Source organism: Zymoseptoria tritici, chromosome 5 (assembly GCF_000219625.1).
Source record: "Zymoseptoria tritici IPO323 chromosome 5, whole genome shotgun sequence".
Lineage (NCBI taxonomy): Eukaryota > Fungi > Ascomycota > Dothideomycetes > Mycosphaerellales > Mycosphaerellaceae > Zymoseptoria > Zymoseptoria tritici.
The window spans coordinates 2,462,237-2,478,203 of record NC_018214.1 but is presented as its reverse complement, the minus strand read 5'-3'; the positions used below and the strand labels follow the sequence as shown (position 1 = coordinate 2,478,203).

At 54.7% G+C, this 15,967-nt stretch overlaps 7 protein-coding genes across 7 annotated transcripts; 5 read left to right on the top strand and 2 right to left on the bottom strand.

Annotated features, from left to right (window-relative positions):
• Positions 1 to 1,203: 1,203 nt before the first annotated feature.
• On the top strand, positions 1,204 to 3,370 carry MYCGRDRAFT_93521 (uncharacterized protein; the record flags this gene model as incomplete). Its single annotated transcript, XM_003852400.1, has 5 exons — positions 1,204 to 1,236; positions 1,374 to 1,515; positions 1,677 to 2,030; positions 2,082 to 2,453; positions 2,535 to 3,370. The coding sequence occupies 5 exons, from the start codon at positions 1,204 to 1,206 to the stop codon at positions 3,368 to 3,370; spliced, it is 1,737 nt and encodes a 578-aa protein (XP_003852448.1).
• Positions 3,371 to 4,038: 668 nt separating this feature from the next.
• MYCGRDRAFT_42685 (uncharacterized protein) lies at positions 4,039 to 4,884 on the bottom strand (the record flags this gene model as incomplete). Its single annotated transcript, XM_003852311.1, has 1 exon — positions 4,039 to 4,884. The coding sequence occupies one exon, from the start codon at positions 4,882 to 4,884 to the stop codon at positions 4,039 to 4,041; it is 846 nt and encodes a 281-aa protein (XP_003852359.1).
• A 1,522-nt stretch (positions 4,885 to 6,406) lies between these two features.
• MYCGRDRAFT_41925 (uncharacterized protein) lies at positions 6,407 to 7,275 on the top strand (the record flags this gene model as incomplete). The annotated part of the gene is made up of 3 exons (XM_003852401.1): positions 6,407 to 6,620; positions 6,745 to 6,776; positions 6,832 to 7,275. 3 exons carry the CDS (start codon positions 6,407 to 6,409, stop codon positions 7,273 to 7,275), a joined length of 690 nt encoding a protein of 229 aa, XP_003852449.1.
• Positions 7,276 to 7,431: 156 nt separating this feature from the next.
• Positions 7,432 to 8,572, bottom strand: MgPel2 (putative pectate lyase; the record flags this gene model as incomplete). The annotated part of the gene is made up of 3 exons (XM_003852310.1): positions 7,432 to 7,577; positions 7,642 to 8,047; positions 8,096 to 8,572. 3 exons carry the CDS (start codon positions 8,570 to 8,572, stop codon positions 7,432 to 7,434), a joined length of 1,029 nt encoding a protein of 342 aa, XP_003852358.1.
• Positions 8,573 to 9,470: 898 nt separating this feature from the next.
• Positions 9,471 to 11,817, top strand: MgAKR1 (Palmitoyltransferase akr1, ankyrin repeat-containing protein akr1; the record flags this gene model as incomplete). The annotated part of the gene is made up of 4 exons (XM_003852402.1): positions 9,471 to 9,733; positions 9,799 to 10,693; positions 10,744 to 11,005; positions 11,061 to 11,817. The coding sequence occupies 4 exons, from the start codon at positions 9,479 to 9,481 to the stop codon at positions 11,815 to 11,817; spliced, it is 2,169 nt and encodes a 722-aa protein (XP_003852450.1).
• Positions 11,818 to 12,250: 433 nt separating this feature from the next.
• Positions 12,251 to 12,949, top strand: MYCGRDRAFT_17823 (uncharacterized protein; the record flags this gene model as incomplete). The annotated part of the gene is made up of 1 exon (XM_003852403.1): positions 12,251 to 12,949. A coding segment is annotated over one exon (699 nt), but the record flags the coding sequence as incomplete, so codon positions are not given.
• An 859-nt stretch (positions 12,950 to 13,808) lies between these two features.
• On the top strand, positions 13,809 to 15,620 carry MYCGRDRAFT_72589 (uncharacterized protein; the record flags this gene model as incomplete). Its single annotated transcript, XM_003852404.1, has 3 exons — positions 13,809 to 13,907; positions 13,957 to 14,275; positions 14,326 to 15,620. 3 exons carry the CDS (start codon positions 13,809 to 13,811, stop codon positions 15,618 to 15,620), a joined length of 1,713 nt encoding a protein of 570 aa, XP_003852452.1.
• Between the last annotated feature and the right edge of the window lie 347 nt (positions 15,621 to 15,967).

Here is a 15,967-nt window from a genome sequence, read left to right as displayed (position 1 = left end):
ACTCCAGGCGGTCAACATCAAGAAGAGTGCCACGTCGATCAGGCGTGCAGTTTCCATCGTACGAAGCCGGCGTCCCAAGCTTCAGGCGTGAAGCTTGTGTACGAGCTTGTGTACGAGCTCGTCGATCATAAAATGTTTTCCATTCTATCAGGCCAGCTTGCATCTTTAACATCATCAATTCCGGATCATGCCATCGTCATGCTTCCATGCTCATCCACAAACCAACGGACTAATCTTTCGACGTTCTATCCGCATCAATTGATGGACCATTCGAGTGCCACCGCGAGCCCCGGGAACTGACCACCCACCAGCAAGACATAGGATGGTGACGCCTTGGTACAGGCACCCATCGTGTCAAGCAAAGGAATGGAGAGTCAAGTGAAAACGGTGCTGGTCACTCGGCGATCTAATATGGCAACTCCACGAAATCTCGAGAAGGATTGACGACTCTCAAAGCGGCGCAGGTTCCAGAGCAAACATGCACTTAACGGAGTTGCATGACAGGTGCAAGAATGGCCGATGGTCTGGATTGCGGCCTGTTTCAGTCGAGCGGATCATGGCCTCCGGTTCAACGCACTTTCGCTCGACTACCGGTGTGCCAGACGAGTCTCCAACTTGAGACAGTTGGTGAACGGCAGCTTACCAGGAAAATGCTCCAAAAACGAGGCTGGGTTGGTGAAATGCCTTTGCAAGTGTCACAATGTGCCATACCCTTCATCAAGTACTCTCAAGGATTTGGAATTGCACAGCAAGACTTTTCCAAGCCGCACATCGATTCTTGTGCCATGATGCCGGTGCTCTCGGGCTCTGCTATCACCAGACTCCAGCCTCGACTTCCTTGTCAACGATCTCATACCGATCCTTCAGGTTGCTCGGGCCAGATTTACTTTCGTGCCAAGTCGACCGAGCATCTAATCGTCGGCTGTGATCGGCAAGCCTGACACAAGTGGGGATGTGTACACGACTCGTTGCGTTGTCAAACATAAAACTGTCGTGGCTGCCCGAAGCGGTCCCGCAACAACGATAATCCCTGCATTTTGGGCAACTTCTCCAGGACACACCCTTCACATCTTGGAACCAAGCCAGTTTGAACTCCCGGAGCATTACGGAGTTGTTGCGGTCAGGTCGACACGACATGGAATGTATGGGTCTGTGTCGAATCAGGCAAACGATATGAGCTCTAAAAGCAGCCATGTCGCCCCCATGTTGCACTCCTCAATCACATTTTCGCACGTGGTGCGAGACCGGATGAAGGCCGTGGCCTGATACCCCAGGCGCTGTACTCGTCATGACTAGCACAGCTTATTAGATGGCAAGACTTCTTCTACCTTACCTGCTTCGCACACCATTCATCACCTGCTGACCTGCGGCAGGCCGATAAGGTCTACACTGGTTCTCATCAGAAGGTCGAAGTGCCCTACCACGGGCAATTTCCGCCCAGCATGAATTACTCTAATATGATAGAGGAGAAGAACCTCAAGGTGGGCATGCTAGCAAAAAGCTGTACCTTGCGACGTACGCTAATCGGTCCTCCCAGAAAACCTTCATTATCGCGACACTTGCATCAACTCTGATCGGAACCTTCACTGCCGCGACGACATTGTACGTTGCCTTATATTTTGGCTGAACCTGGCCTCAGCTTACCAATATCCCATCAAGACATGACAAAATTCAAGAAAAGCGAGAGAAAGCCAAGCAAAAGGAAACCGATGGCAAGCAGAACAATCAGCTGAAAAAATTGAAGGAGCAGGTCGCATCATTCGAGAAAGCGGCGATAGAGACCAAGGAGAAGTTCGAGGCAAACCTCGATGAGAAACCAAGTGATGACAAGGATAAACGAGGCCGGTCAAGATCAAGGTCAAGATCGCGATCAAGCTCAAGGTCACGCAGTCGCAGACGACGGAGAAGACGAGAACTACTCGAGGATGAGGCATTCTTCGCGGATTCAGTCCGGCGGTCAAAGGCCATGATTCAACAAACATATGCCGAAGGCCTCAATCGTGTAGGACCGGCGTATGCTGTGGGAGATCGTACGATCCATTACCATTCCGTGCCGCATGCTCGATCTGACGAATTGACAGTGACAACGGAGAACCGACTTCAGGCTCAGGTGATAAAGCTACAACAGACCGTCATCGGAGTGCTGCAGCAAGCCGTTAACGACGGCCGGAGTCTCACACAGAAAGACTTCGATCAATTGATCGCTGCACAGCACGAGGCCCGCAACGGCTCGATCTCTGCGTTACAAGAACAAGAAGGCCGTATGCTAGCTGGGAGAGACCCGGACCTGAAACGAATCACGAACGGCCTCGAACCACGAGAGAAAGCGTCTTCGCAGCCGGATGTACAACAGCTTGCCATCGAACCAGCATACGATGTTCGACGGCCATCTTCTCTACGCTCGCAAGCAAAACCTTGGCTTCCAGCTCGCGAGGCGCTGTTTGGTGTGGACGGTAAGTTTGCCCAGCCACGGGAGCTATCAGTCTTTGTGGCGCCTAAAGAACCAATGCCCGTAAATGCGAAGCGAGCGTCAGTGGCCGTCCAGCAATTAGCCAACACCGATCCACTACCATCCGAGAAAATGATGAAGTCGAATGGGGTTCCAGCTGCCACAGAGGCAGGCCGGCAGAGGGCGACATCGGTGGCCACTCAAGCACCAAAGGCGACGACAGAGAAGAGAGCTGCATCGGTGGCGGCCCAAGCATCCAAGTCGTCACCTCCGAACAAGACTGTTGTGGGAGGACCCACCAACGCCTCCACCAAGACGGTGGTGGGAAAAGCAGCCTCTGTATCACCCAAAGCATCGTCCAAGAACGCACTGGTCCTTGCAGATGAACCGAAACGCGAGAGGGCCGCCTCTCAAGCAGCTGCACCTCCAACACTATCCGCGAAAGCATCACCTCCCACCCGCAAGCCCGCACAGAAACCCATCGCCACGCCCGAAGAAGAAATCTTCTGCTACTACAGCGAAGACCTCCAACGAAGTAGCCTCCCACTCAACAGCGCCTTCCGTCCGAGCGGCAACCACCGCTGTCCAACCTGCCATGTCAAAATTCCAGTCGATACCCGCGACGTCTGGGTCCTCAGCACGCACTTTCCCGGCAAGGAGAATCGTCAGAAAGTCCGCGAGTACCGAATGGACGCCCGATTCGTGGTGAAATGCCACAATGCGGACGGAGAATTTGCGTGTGTGCTATGTGATCGGTACCGGGATATGGACTGCATTTGTCGATCGGTGGATGCGTTGGTGAAGCATTTGGGCACGGCGCATAGCCCGGACGAGTTTGAGCACGATCCGGACTTGGTCAGGATGGAGAAGGGGTCGAGGTTGGATGTGAGGGGTAGAGAGCTGGCCTTGGGGGTGAGATGATCGGACGGTTGTACAGAAGTTAACGTTAAAATGGCCAGCGTGATTGCAGCCTGGGAGGCTGTTCAACGCTGGCCATCGACTCGCTCAAACGACATTCTCGGTTCACCGGCCCAATGATGGTTCAATCGCACTTGTATCAAGGACCGTAAGCTTTGGACAGCTACGGTTGGTGGTATCACAGTCAAGCCTACGACCATGTTGTACATTCCGCCCGACATGAGCAGATACGGACACAAGCAAGCCAAGCCTTGGCCGTCGTTGACCGCGCCATATGCACTGTAGACCCATACCAAGCCGATCATTTACACCCCGAAACACTTGGCAGCACATAAGCATACATGGCCGACGAAGCAATCCTGCGAAGTGAGCTGCCCGGGCAGAACAACCCCTGCGACGACAAGGGGCGAAGAAGAACATTGGATTGGAAAGTTCGGACTGTCAATGGGCTTGATGTGCACATTTGCAAGTTGCGAATACTATTGTACGGAATGCCTCGTCGTTGCCCGCACAAAGGCGGGCAACGATTTCCAGTTACAGTTCAGCATCAGTCCCAAAGTTGTCTCATCGGATCATTGCTGCGATCTACCGTCTTCTGCGCATGAGGCTCCATTCCCTGGCCGGCACCCTCCTTCGCCGCCGTCGCGTTCGTCTTCATATTCTGCTCATTCTCACTCCTTCTCCTTCCGCTCCTTCTCCTGCTTTAGCCTCTGCTGAATGGCATGCTCCTCATCCAAGCCGTCCCAGAACTCCATGATTTGCTGCTCATAATTCGTGGATCCGACGAGCATCTCCCAATGCGACCTGTTGGCTTCCAGTTTCCCCACCCACTCCCCGATCGCTTCAGTCTTGTCGCCGATGCCCGCGAAATGGACAAGCAGCTGTCCCGGCAAATGGTCGTAATGCACCATCGGGTCTCCACCATCGTTCGGATAGGCGTTGAACCATTGCGGAGGACATTCAACCGCATGATGTCCATACTGATCGAGTTCCAGGACCCTTGCCATCGCCGATTGCTCCGTGAAGTCCAATTCTTCGTCTGGTCGGAACGTGCGATAGGCTAGGATCGAGGAGAGGAACTCCATTGCCCAGGGCGAGACACGGAGGAAGAAGACGCCGTTGTTGAGACCGTTCCAGTCTTTGGTGTAGAGGACATTGACCTCTTTGTGGCACGACAGGGGAGGCAGGAACACTTCCAGAGGGATCTGCTTGTTCATGACGACAGTGTCGGCGTCGACCCACACGAGCCATTCGAGACGTTCGCTCTTCGATCTGGTCAACTGATCAAGGACGACGTCCAGTAGAGCCGCCTCCTTGTTCCAGAGTCCGTCTATCAGCTTGTGGTTGAGGAGGAACATCGGGTATTGGTGGACTTTGGCATGGGCCAGATGCGTGGAGAGAGCTTGTTGATATCCCTTGTTCTGCTTCCCATGGGCAACGGTGATCTTGCCTATGGCAGGCGCGCTCGAGCCGAGGGTTATGAGGGTCCTCCAGCCAGAATTGTGAATGGAGACCATCCCCTGTCGGATGGAGGCGGCCTTGCTGCCGAGCTTGAGAGCAGCATGTTCGGTATGGGGGCGGAGGCGTGTGATCTCCTCGGCCAGTACGAAGATGGTGATGACCACGATGAAGATGACAACGGCTTTGTAGATCCGACACATGTTCATGGCAATGATAGCCAACGAGGGAGGACAGAAATGCGAGGTAGAGCAGAAAGCGTAGCAGAGGGCCTGATGGCTGATGATAATGAACGAATCCCGCCCCGACCTGGGAGCAAGTCAGCTTTTGTATGCAACTGTAGTAGCATCTTCATTATATGCCCAGGTGTTCAAGCATTGAATCGTGAGACCGGCGCTTTACAGGAATGGCTTGTACCAAGACCGTAGATGGCGTGGCCACCCAGGCGATACAGTTGAACACGAGGCCTCAGATCTTGGCGCACGAGGTTCGATTCCGTTGCGGTCGATCAGGAGTCCGTCCGTCGGAGCAAGCGTACGCAATGACCCTGGACAGCCAGCGGTTCGCGTAAACCAATGCCGGCAGAGGTGGGACGAACGTGTGCCTGACCTTGTCGACGAGACGAGGCTGCTGCGGCGCGGATCGATGCAACTAGCGTAGCGCTAGAGGGGAGCATATCGTGAGGCATGAAGCAGAATGCGGTACAACACTGAGGCCGAGGACAGCAGATAGATATGCGGCGATACAATGATCAACCTGCTCCACATCTCTGACTCGACAGCGTCCAATTGCGACCTTGTGCTGCACGAGCCCGAGTGCAGTCTCCCGAAAGGTCGCGAGCAGACCTCAATGTCCAGGACATTCATTGTCCATGAACGGAAAGACTGCGGATCGATCCTACCTGCGCTGGTAGGAGTCCTTCGGTCGGCATGCCGGCGCTCAGCGAAAAGCCGTCAATGATGCTAGCTGGCAGCCGCCATTCTCTGGGTTTGGAGATGGCATATTTGCAATAGAATCTTCACACTGCTCTCGCATCCGAGAGGAACAGCTGTGTGCCGTGCGAAGCACTTGGCTGTGCTTCACGGTCTGTGACGGGATTTCAAGCAGCTCTCACAGCGCATGTTGCGCGGGAGTGGACCCGAGACGGCTACTTGCATATAAGCTGGATGCCACCAGAAGACCTGTCGTATTTCCGACGAACGAACAAATGAGTGTTGATGAGTTACTACAGTCATTGTCAGCGCGAGGATTGCCCATGTTCGAGAGAATCGCCTCTTACCCCGAAGTTCATTCCATCCACTTGCCTTCCAAGATCCGCAACAGGAGCAGCCTTGTCCCGAACACGGACCAGCTTCGTTCTTGATTGACTGCTCTGGAATCGGCAGGGAGCCGTCAGATTCCACTTTTCCGCAGACGCTCCATTGGAAACAAAGCGCAGCGTTGTCGTTGACCTCCGCTCCGTTTCCTCTCCGTCCCTCCTTCCCCTTGACACCCACACTCATCAGTTCATCCGCCCTCGTCATGTACGAATGCGACACCTGCAACCGATACTTCGGTTCCCAAGCGGCTGCCAACCAACACATGAACGCGCTGAACCACTGGACACCAACGTACGAGTGCGAGACGTGCTCAAACGAGTACTACGACGAAGAAGACTGCTGGGAGCACATGGACGACGAGCAGCATTGGGGACCGAGGATCGAATGCGAGGCCTGCAACGCCATGTTCCATAGCCACCAGGATGCTCGCAGGCACATGGACTCCTTGAATCATTGGCGGACGCACTGGTGCAGGAGTTGTCAGCGAGGGTTCCAGAACTTGAACAATCTGCGCATGGTATGAATGCCTTTGCTCACCTTCTTTCGTGGCCTCGCGACTGACTCCTCTTTTACAGCATCAGAACGGCGCCGCCCATCGAGCCAACAGCATCTGCTGCCCCTTCTGCCAACGAGTGCGTCAGTCCCCACCCTTTGAAATATTCCCACAATTAACACTTCTCTCCGCAGCCCTACACAACCGCCAGCGGCGTCGCCCACCACCTCGAATCAGCCTCCTGCCCCCGCGCCCCCACTCTCAACCGAGAATCCATCTACCACGCCATCAACCGCCTCGACACCCGCGGCGCCATCACCAACAACCTCCTGACCTGGAACTCCTCCTCCAACGCCTCCTACGCAGCCACCAACGCCACGTGGAACGGCCGAGCATTCGAGTGTTACCTGTGCCATCGCGGGTTCGGGTCGCTGGGGGCGCTCAATCAGCATCTCAGCTCGCCGGTGCATAAGCAGAAGGTGTATCACTGCTTTGGACGGGGGTGTGAGAGGCAGTTTACGGCGCTGGCGCAGCTGTTTGGTCATTTGGAGAGTGAGAGTTGTGGGGCGACGAAGTTTGCGGATGTGCAGAGGGGGGCGCAGGGGGTGTTGACTGGGCAGAGGATGTTGGGGGTTTGAGCACTGGAAGGCAGAAGGTAGCGAATATGGAGTATGGAGAGAATAGAAAGAAGAGCTTGATGAGACTTGGCGAGGGGACGAGCGGCCGCCATACTGGAAGAGCGTCTTGACGAACGAACGGGTAGTAGGATCTTTTCCCGGTCGTCGACTTCTCACTCAACAAACGCGGACCTTACCAATCCCAGCGTTCTTCCTCACGTATTCCTCCACCTCGTGCAGCCTCGTTAACTTGTATCCGTAATCCACGCTCGTGAAGTTGCCAACTCGAGTAATGTTGACGCCTGCACTTCCGAAATCGTTCTCTGCGACAACACCGTCAGTGATCTCGAATAATACGACGCAGATGACACTTCCCCATATACTCACCAGCGCCCAAATTCGCAAACCCATCCAGCTCCTCATCCCCACAAACACAACTGTTCGGACTATCCTCCGGCACAACCAATCCGTACGTACTCAAAGCCTCCCTCGTCCTCCCACGAAACACATTTCCCTCGACCAGAACCTGATTATCACTCCTGGAGTGGATAGCCTGATACTGAAAATCCTCGTACAGATTATTGTAGATGTGCTGGTGTCCGAAACGGCCCGCCGGACCACGGGTGCCGATGTTGGACCAGTGGTTGTGGTGGTAGGTGATGTGGAGGTGGCCTTCGTCGACGGAGCGAAAGATATCGGAGTTGCCGACTAAAGAGGATTTCCAGTGGTTGTGGAAGAAGTTGTGGGAGATGGTGATCCAGTCGGAGGCGCGGACGATGTCGATTTGGCCGTCCTGTTGGGAGTGTTAGTGTGGAGGAGGGGAGAGAGAGAAGCAACGCACGTAGAAGTCTGGGCCGAGTTCAGAACTGAATTTACTTTCGAACTCACAGTGGTCGACCCATACTCGGGTGGAGTTTTGGATCGTGATGCAGTCGCCGCCTTCAACGAAGCGGATGGCGATGTTGCGGACAATGACATTGGTCGAGTTCGTGATGTCGATGCCCTTCCCGACAAGATTGGCGCCCTTTCCAATGCCCAAAAGAGATGTGTTCGAACCGACTTTGAGGCGTGCGGCAGGCGTGAAATCGCCTTTGAGGTGAATGATCTTGGGGCTGCTGCCACGGACTGCTTCGAGAAGTTCTTTGTTGGTGGTCACGACTATCGCTCGCCCTCCACCACCAGTTGTAGGCCCGACGGGATTGGCAAAAGCGAAGCCTTCTCCTATAGTTGCTGGTGCTGCTTTGGGAAGGGCCAGCGAGGGCCAGGCTGACACCACCAGTGCGCTGTAGAAAAACTCGACGAGGAGGGAAGTCTTCATTCTGTACAATGTCAAAGCAGTTGATGACCACTCTCGACAGGACGCTCGTGAACAGAGGTCACCTTAGGTGAATGCTGGACAAGAACGGGCCACCTCATGTCTGGCGGCCACAGAGGGGCATCCAAGCGAGCTGCAAGGCGGGATCTATGGTCATGAGGTTTCATTCGATGAAGCCAAAGCTCTTGCGGAGCACGTCGCCAACCTCACGTCAGATGCCACCGACGTGCATGTCGGACAGACCTCTGCTGTCCTTTGATATGGTTCGAGGAATGGGCATTATCGGTGTCGTCCTCTACCTCTTTGGGCAGCCAACGTCCACGCCGTGGGGAAGAACAGTCGCCTTCTACCCATCGAAGAGCAGCGCGTTCCACAGTCCACACGAGATGAGCGGCTCCTGCTCGTCAGAAGTGGCCGTCCTCTGGATATTGCGGTGCGGGGAAGTGGTCATGCAGTGTGCTTTCGATATGCAGCATGCACCGCAGTCGAGGGGAAGTGCTTCAGCAGCTCCTGCGACCAAGACCATAGCTTACCGTCACAGACGCTGTCGTACACAGAGCACGCACTGTGAACTCCCGATGTGCCTCATGCCGTTCAGATCTGACGTGCTGTCAACTCGCTCTGAGATATCGTAGTCCGTCCCAAGCCGCGAATGAGGTAGTCGTTTGCCAATAGTCGTACATGACTGCAAGCAAGCATGGCTGGAGAATGCTGATGTCGATGAGTTGTCGACATGGGACGCGTGGTTGTTGAAAGAAGAAGGCGTGGTGGAGAAAACACAGCCACACAGTCAGCCACAGCCTCGTCCTCGCCCTTCGACCTTCAGTCGCATTCGACACTTCTCCCTCAACTTTCATGTTCATGATGCCGTGACACGACTGAATCCTCCTCGATCATCCCCTCCACGACATGGCATCGCGCGAAGCCTCCCGCCCTTCGTCTCCAGGCCGCCGAGACTCTGGAAGCGCACCCTCGTCACCAACCAAGGATGGCCTCGATAAGGTCGAGCTCAGCGACCTGGACGCGAGTCCGCCACAACTGCCGATCGAGTCGGACTTGATGCAATTGGCAAGATTGGGAGAACTACGGGCAATTCAAAAGCTATTCGACAGTGGGAGATATACGGCCAGGTCAACAGACGAGCAGGGCATCACAGCACTACATGTATGCGAATGATGAGGTGGTCAGGATATGAGGCTTTCTAGACCAGAAGGCTGACTTGAAAGCAGTGGGCAGCGATCAACGGACACCATGCGCTATGTCACTTCCTCGTGCAATCCGGTGCGGATGTCAACGCGAAAGGCGGAGACGCTCAGGCAACACCAGTGCTATGGGCGAGCAAGAAGTTCAACCTTCAGGTCATATCATTACTTCTGACCAACGGTGCGGATCCTCTGATACGAGACGATCAAGGCTACAATCTCTTGCATTCCGCGACTCTCGACGGGAATGTCTACCAGCTCATCCTCCTACTCTACCAATCCGACATTCCCGTCGATGTCCAAGATGCTCAAGGACATACGTCCCTCATGTGGGCAGCATACAAAGGATTTCCGGCTTGTATTGATGTTCTCCTTCGGTTCGGCGCGGACGTGCATGCCACGGATGACATGGGCTTCACTTCCCTCCACTGGGCACTGGTCAAGGGCAACTATCTCTGCATTCAGAAGCTCATCGAAGCTGGCAGCGATCGATTCGCGAAAAGTAAACCTACCGAAGGTGAGACAGAAGGTGACACGCCGAGTATGACGGCTTCGAAGATGAAGAGCGATCGACAATGGCGGAAAGCGCTGCTTGAATCCGGCTACGATGAACACGGATGTCCTCAGAAATTCCCCATCCCGATGGTCCACGACAGAAGGCTGTTCTTTCAACGATTCTTTTTCCTCTGGCCATTTGCATTGGGCGGACTGCAGCTTCATATGCTGGCGTACTTGAATGTCTGGGTGTCAGTACCAGGCGTGTTGATCGTCGGGTATGGGCTGCAGTTCGCGGTGCAGAAATTACTCCGATGGGCACCGAGCGACATGAACTCGATGCACAAAACTCCATTCCTCGCAGGCGTGTTTGCTGCGACACTATTCTGGGTCGCTGTGCGTTTTATTTTCAAGATTTTTCCCAATAGTAAGTCATCGACCGCGTCTCTCCTCGCTGCTCTACTGACTTTCTGCTAGCCCTTTTCAGCAACTTCTTTTTGACTGTAGCATTTACGACTTGCATGTGCCTTACTACATATTTCTACACGATGACGATGACGGCAGACCCGGGATTCATACCCAAAGGAGCGAGTCGAGGCCAGACGAAGAAGACGATTGACGAGCTCGTCGAGCACAACGCTTTCAATGAAGCGCAGTTTTGCACCACTTGTATGATACGGAAGCCCTTACGAAGTAAACATTGCCGGAGGTGTGGCCGGTGTGTGGCCAGAGAAGACCAGTTAGTGAAGCATGCTCGACAGTATCCAGACCAAACGCTAATTCAAACTTCACAGCCACTGCCCTTGGGTCGACAATTGCATCGCAGTCAACAACCACAAGCATTTCATCCTGTATATCCTCTCCATGGTCGCCGGCATCGCGCTCCTCATCCGACTGTTCTTCGCCTACCTCACGATCCTCCCGGCTCCAACAAAGCCCATCTGCACATTCCTCAACCCCGAACTCTGCGCCGAATTTGAGAAAGACCCTCTCACCCTCGTCACCACCGCTTGGGCCTCCGTCCAACTCACCTGGACCGTCATGCTCGTCTTTGTGCAATTCTTCCAAGTCGCGCGCAATCTCACCACCTTCGAAAGCATGCGGAACACGGATCAAGTCGGTCCCATACTCTCCGCCATCACCACCGGCACAATGTCAATGGACGACGCACAAGTCACTGGTCCAGCAGCGGGCTCATCCCACAAGCACGCTCATCGCAAGAAAGAAGGCTGTTTTGCGCGATGGTCGAAATTGCTGGGCATCGACACATTCCTCACAATTGCGTTTCAGGGATACAATGGCGCGAAGGACTCGAGGTCATCATCGCGGACGCCGAGGAGGAAGCAGAATCCATTCAGTCGAGGCGTGGTGAGGAACTGTCAGGATTTCTGGTGTGATGGGCCGGTGTTTGGGAGGAAGGTTGGGAACGAGGGATTGGTGGGTGGGGAGAGGGTGGACTATGGCGGATTGTATGATGTTCCTGGAGGAGGGGCGAGGGGATGGAGGGGGTATGAGGCTGTACCAGGTATGGGGGTTGAGGAGGGCGTGTAGATAGTAGCCTCATTCCGGAGGTAGCGGACAGACAGTACTGTACTGCCCTTCTGCGAAACAGTCAAACTTCATGCCCTCATCTTCAACAGTAGGACCGCGTGGTCGACGAGGTGGACGCTGGCGCAGCGAGCAGATGTCGATTACTAAGCACGTATAAATCTATTGCCCGCCGGGAAGATCGATCTCCCAAAGAGTCCTCTGAAGCTAGCAGGCAACATGAGATCCACCTCACTCCCACCGCGACCTCACCTCTCGCGGACAGCATGAAGAAAAGCGGTGCATCGTCTTCTCCGCCACCTCCTCACCACCCTCGGTAGCCCTCGCCGAAGCGGGCAGGCCATTCGCCATGCTATGGAAGAAACAATCCTCCGAGGAAGCCTCCAAGCCGAACAATGCCTCCACGTCTCCTCCACCACCTTCTCGACCCGGCAAACAACCTTGGACAAACACCTCAGTCGCCCTCACAGTCGTCGTCTCCGTCACCGCCTCCTGGGCCGCCCTCCGATTCTACAAACGCTTCCTCCGCCGCATCCCCAACATCTCGCACCTCCACCCAGACGCTCTCCGCACACGATCCCTCTACGGCTACGTCACACGAGTAGGAGACGGCGACAATTTCCGCTTCTTCCACACCCCGCTCGGTATCTTCGCAGGCTGGGGATGGCTGCCCTCCCGACGCGTCCAGGACCTCGGCAAGAAAGAGCTGCAAGATCAAACACTCCACGTTCGCATCGCGGGAGTAGACGCGCCGGAGTGTGCGCATTTCGGACGGCCCGCGCAGCCGTATAGTGCTGAGGCGTTGGAGTGGTTGAAAGGTACGGTGGAGGGTCGGTATGTGCGCGTCTACCCGTTGCGGAAAGATCAGTATGAACGGGTAGTGGGCAAAGTCGTGTCGAGGTGGGTGAGGAAGGATTTGGGCACGGCGATGATCAAGACTGGTTGTGCGACGGTTTACGAGGCGAAATTTGGGAGTGAGTTTGCGGGGTTGGAGGAGGTGTATCGGAAGGAGGAGGAGAGGGCGAGGGCGGGTGGGAAGGGGATGTGGAAGGCTCCTGGGTTGGTGGGGAGGATTTTGGGGGAAAAGGGGGAGGTGAGGGAGAGTCCGAGGGAGTATAAGAATCGAATGAAGGCTGAGGATATGGCGAAGTGAGGAAGAGGGCGGGAAGAAAGACGACAGCGGTTCTTGGGGATACATTTGGAGCGTTCTTGCATTGTCGATGGCGTTTAACGATATACACCCGGTTTGAGAGGGAGCTGATACTGTACAGATCCTCAGCGTGCACAAATGCGACGATACACTTCAGCAGCTTTGTGTCAACATCACGAATGCCATCCGAGAACAAGAATGCGACTGACGGCTGCCGATTCTTCCCTTGTCCTTTGCAAATGCAGACAGCAATCATCACTCGACGCATTTGCAACGTCGGGCTACAATGTACAGCACAGCACCTGGCTACGGACGTAGAGGATCGAGTGGCTCCACAGCACAGTCGACCAGGCACCAACCTTTCGACCTCCCTTTGTTCTTCCCAGCGTCTGTTCTTTCATCTCCAGCCAACGGTCGTTGCATTCCCCCGCATCCTCGGCAGAAGAAGGATTCACCTACCAAAAAGCATAAAGCCAGCGCGGCTCACGCTTTAGCCTCTTTGGGAGGGGATCGCGAGAGTAACAAGCTCTTTAGCGTGGGATCCTAGAGCTTCATTTTGGCTTCGGTGCCGATGTTGACCTGATGCTGCTCTGTTTGCGAGGTCGTCGAGATGATGCGGCCGTATGCTGAGACCAGTAACTTGATCATTGTGTTGTCGAGAAGTATAAGTATGATCGAGGTATGCCGCTTTCGAAGGGCATACCATTTAAACTCAAAGCAAGACTTCCAGACCACCTCTCATACCCTATTCCCTCCCCAGCTAACCGATCTACTCCAACAATTTCTCTACCCACACTACCTGAGCAACATGGCCGACGTTGGCACAATGAACGACTCCGCTACCATGCTTCCAACAGTGGACCTCAAGACAGCACAACACACCGAGCAGCAGCTCCAGCCGCCCAAGGAGCAGCACTACAAGAACTGGCCAAACGCCGGAGCTGTAAGTCAACGACCTGGCAGAGCGATCTCACTCCCACTAACACATCCAGTTCAACGCTCTCGGTGACACCAGAACCAAAGTCGACCTTTCAACCTCTGGCATCTTCCCCAGCTACGTCGCCGGGACCCTGTATCGCACTGGACCCGGAGGCTACAAAGTGCCACGCAGCAACCCTAAAGATGGATTCATGGCTTGCCATCACTGGTTCGATGGATTTTTCACGACGCACAAATTCGACCTCATCTCGAATGCAAATGGTGCGTGTGACGTAACTTACATGTCGTACTGTCATGTCGATGAGTCGATTGAAAGCGCGAGGAAGACGGGAAAGCTGGAGGGTGTAACGTTTGCTCAGAAGAGAGATCCTTGTGAGTCCTCTCACAGCCCAGGCGATCAGAATTCGACTAATGCGATTCAGGTGACACATTCTACAAGAAGCTCAAGACCGTCTTCGAACCCGTCATTCCCGGCCGCACTCACCGCGCTGCGAGTGGCGTTGCGATTCGGGACATTCTCCCCGCCGAAGCTGGAGAAGTGAGGAAGCAGCTCGGAAGGGATTTTTCGCCAAACAACGTCCTCAATTTGACCACCGACCACTCGGCGGTGAAGACGATTGACGCCGATACTTTGGAACCTCTGGGTGTAACCCGACAAGAGCATCTTCACCCTTCGCTTGCAGGACAGCTTTCCGCCGCGCACGCCGAACACGATCCCATCACGGGTGAGGTCTTCAACTACAACCTCGCAATGGGCCGGAAAGACGTCTACCGCGTCTTCTGTGCAGACCCTGCCACGGGCAAGGTCGACATTCTGGCAGAGCTATCAGGCCCAGACTTCAAGGCGGCGTACATCCACTCCATGTTCTTGACCAAGAACTTTGTCATCCTGTGTATCTGGCCTGCTTACCTGAAAGGAATCAAGGTCCTCTGGGAGAAAAATCTGATGGACGCCATGAGTTTCGATCCAGCTGCGAAGGCGACCTGGTGTGCCATTGATCGCCACCACGGTCGGGGATTGGTCAAGAAGTTCCAGTCGCCTGCTTTCTTCTCCTTCCATTCCACCAACGCCTTCGAGGAAGTCGTCTCCAACTCATCGACCAACGGCGACGCTGAAGTCGACATCATCTGCGAACTGGTCACCTTCGAAAACGCCGACATTCTACGCAACTTCTACTACGACAACCTCGTCTCCAACGCTCCCCACGTTACCAAATTCCTCAAAACCGCCAAAATCGACGCCACGCTCGCCCGCTACAAACTCGCCGCCGTCCCTCTCACCGCCAAAGTCCCATCCACCGCCAGCAAAACCTCCCACCCCGCCGAACGAACTCTCGCAATCGACGTCTCCCGAGCAGGCGATCTTCCCGTCACGAACCCCCGTTACGCCATGCAACCTCATCGATACGTCTGGTCGATTCTCAACCGCGGAAAATCCTCTTTCGTCGACGGGTTGGTGAAGACGGATACTCTGACGGGAGAAGCCAAAGTGTGGGAACAAGACAAGCATAGTCCTGGCGAGCCGATTTTCGTTCCCAGACCGAGTACGGTAGAAGAGGAGGACGGTGCGCTTTTGAGTGTGGTGTTCGATGGGGAGACTGGATCGAGTTATTTGTTGTGTTTGGATGCGAGGACGATGGAGGAGGTGGCGAGGGCGGAGGTTGGGAGGGCTGTGGGGTTTGGGATTCATGGGAGGCATGTGCCGACTAGGTTGTGATACGGAGGTGGATGGAGGGTGTGTTGCAGTGGTTACGTCAGTAATCGCGGAGGGTCTGCAGCGTTCTGGCTTCGCGTTATACCATTCATAGTGCGGAATTCACAGTTTGATCATTGGCCACCCTTCTCGTCGGCTTCGTTCTTGACGGAAAAAACATCATTTCCTCCAACTACTGTGGCCTTCGTCTAAGGTTCTCCTCCGCGAGGAGATGTAAGAATGCGCTCCATGCGTGGCTCAAGCTACGAGGCATGATTAGCCCCCTATTCGACCAGGAGATCGCCTATTTGTCATTCAGGCTAGAACATTTGACATCGTTTCATAGCTACGCTACCGTCGCTGCTTCGATC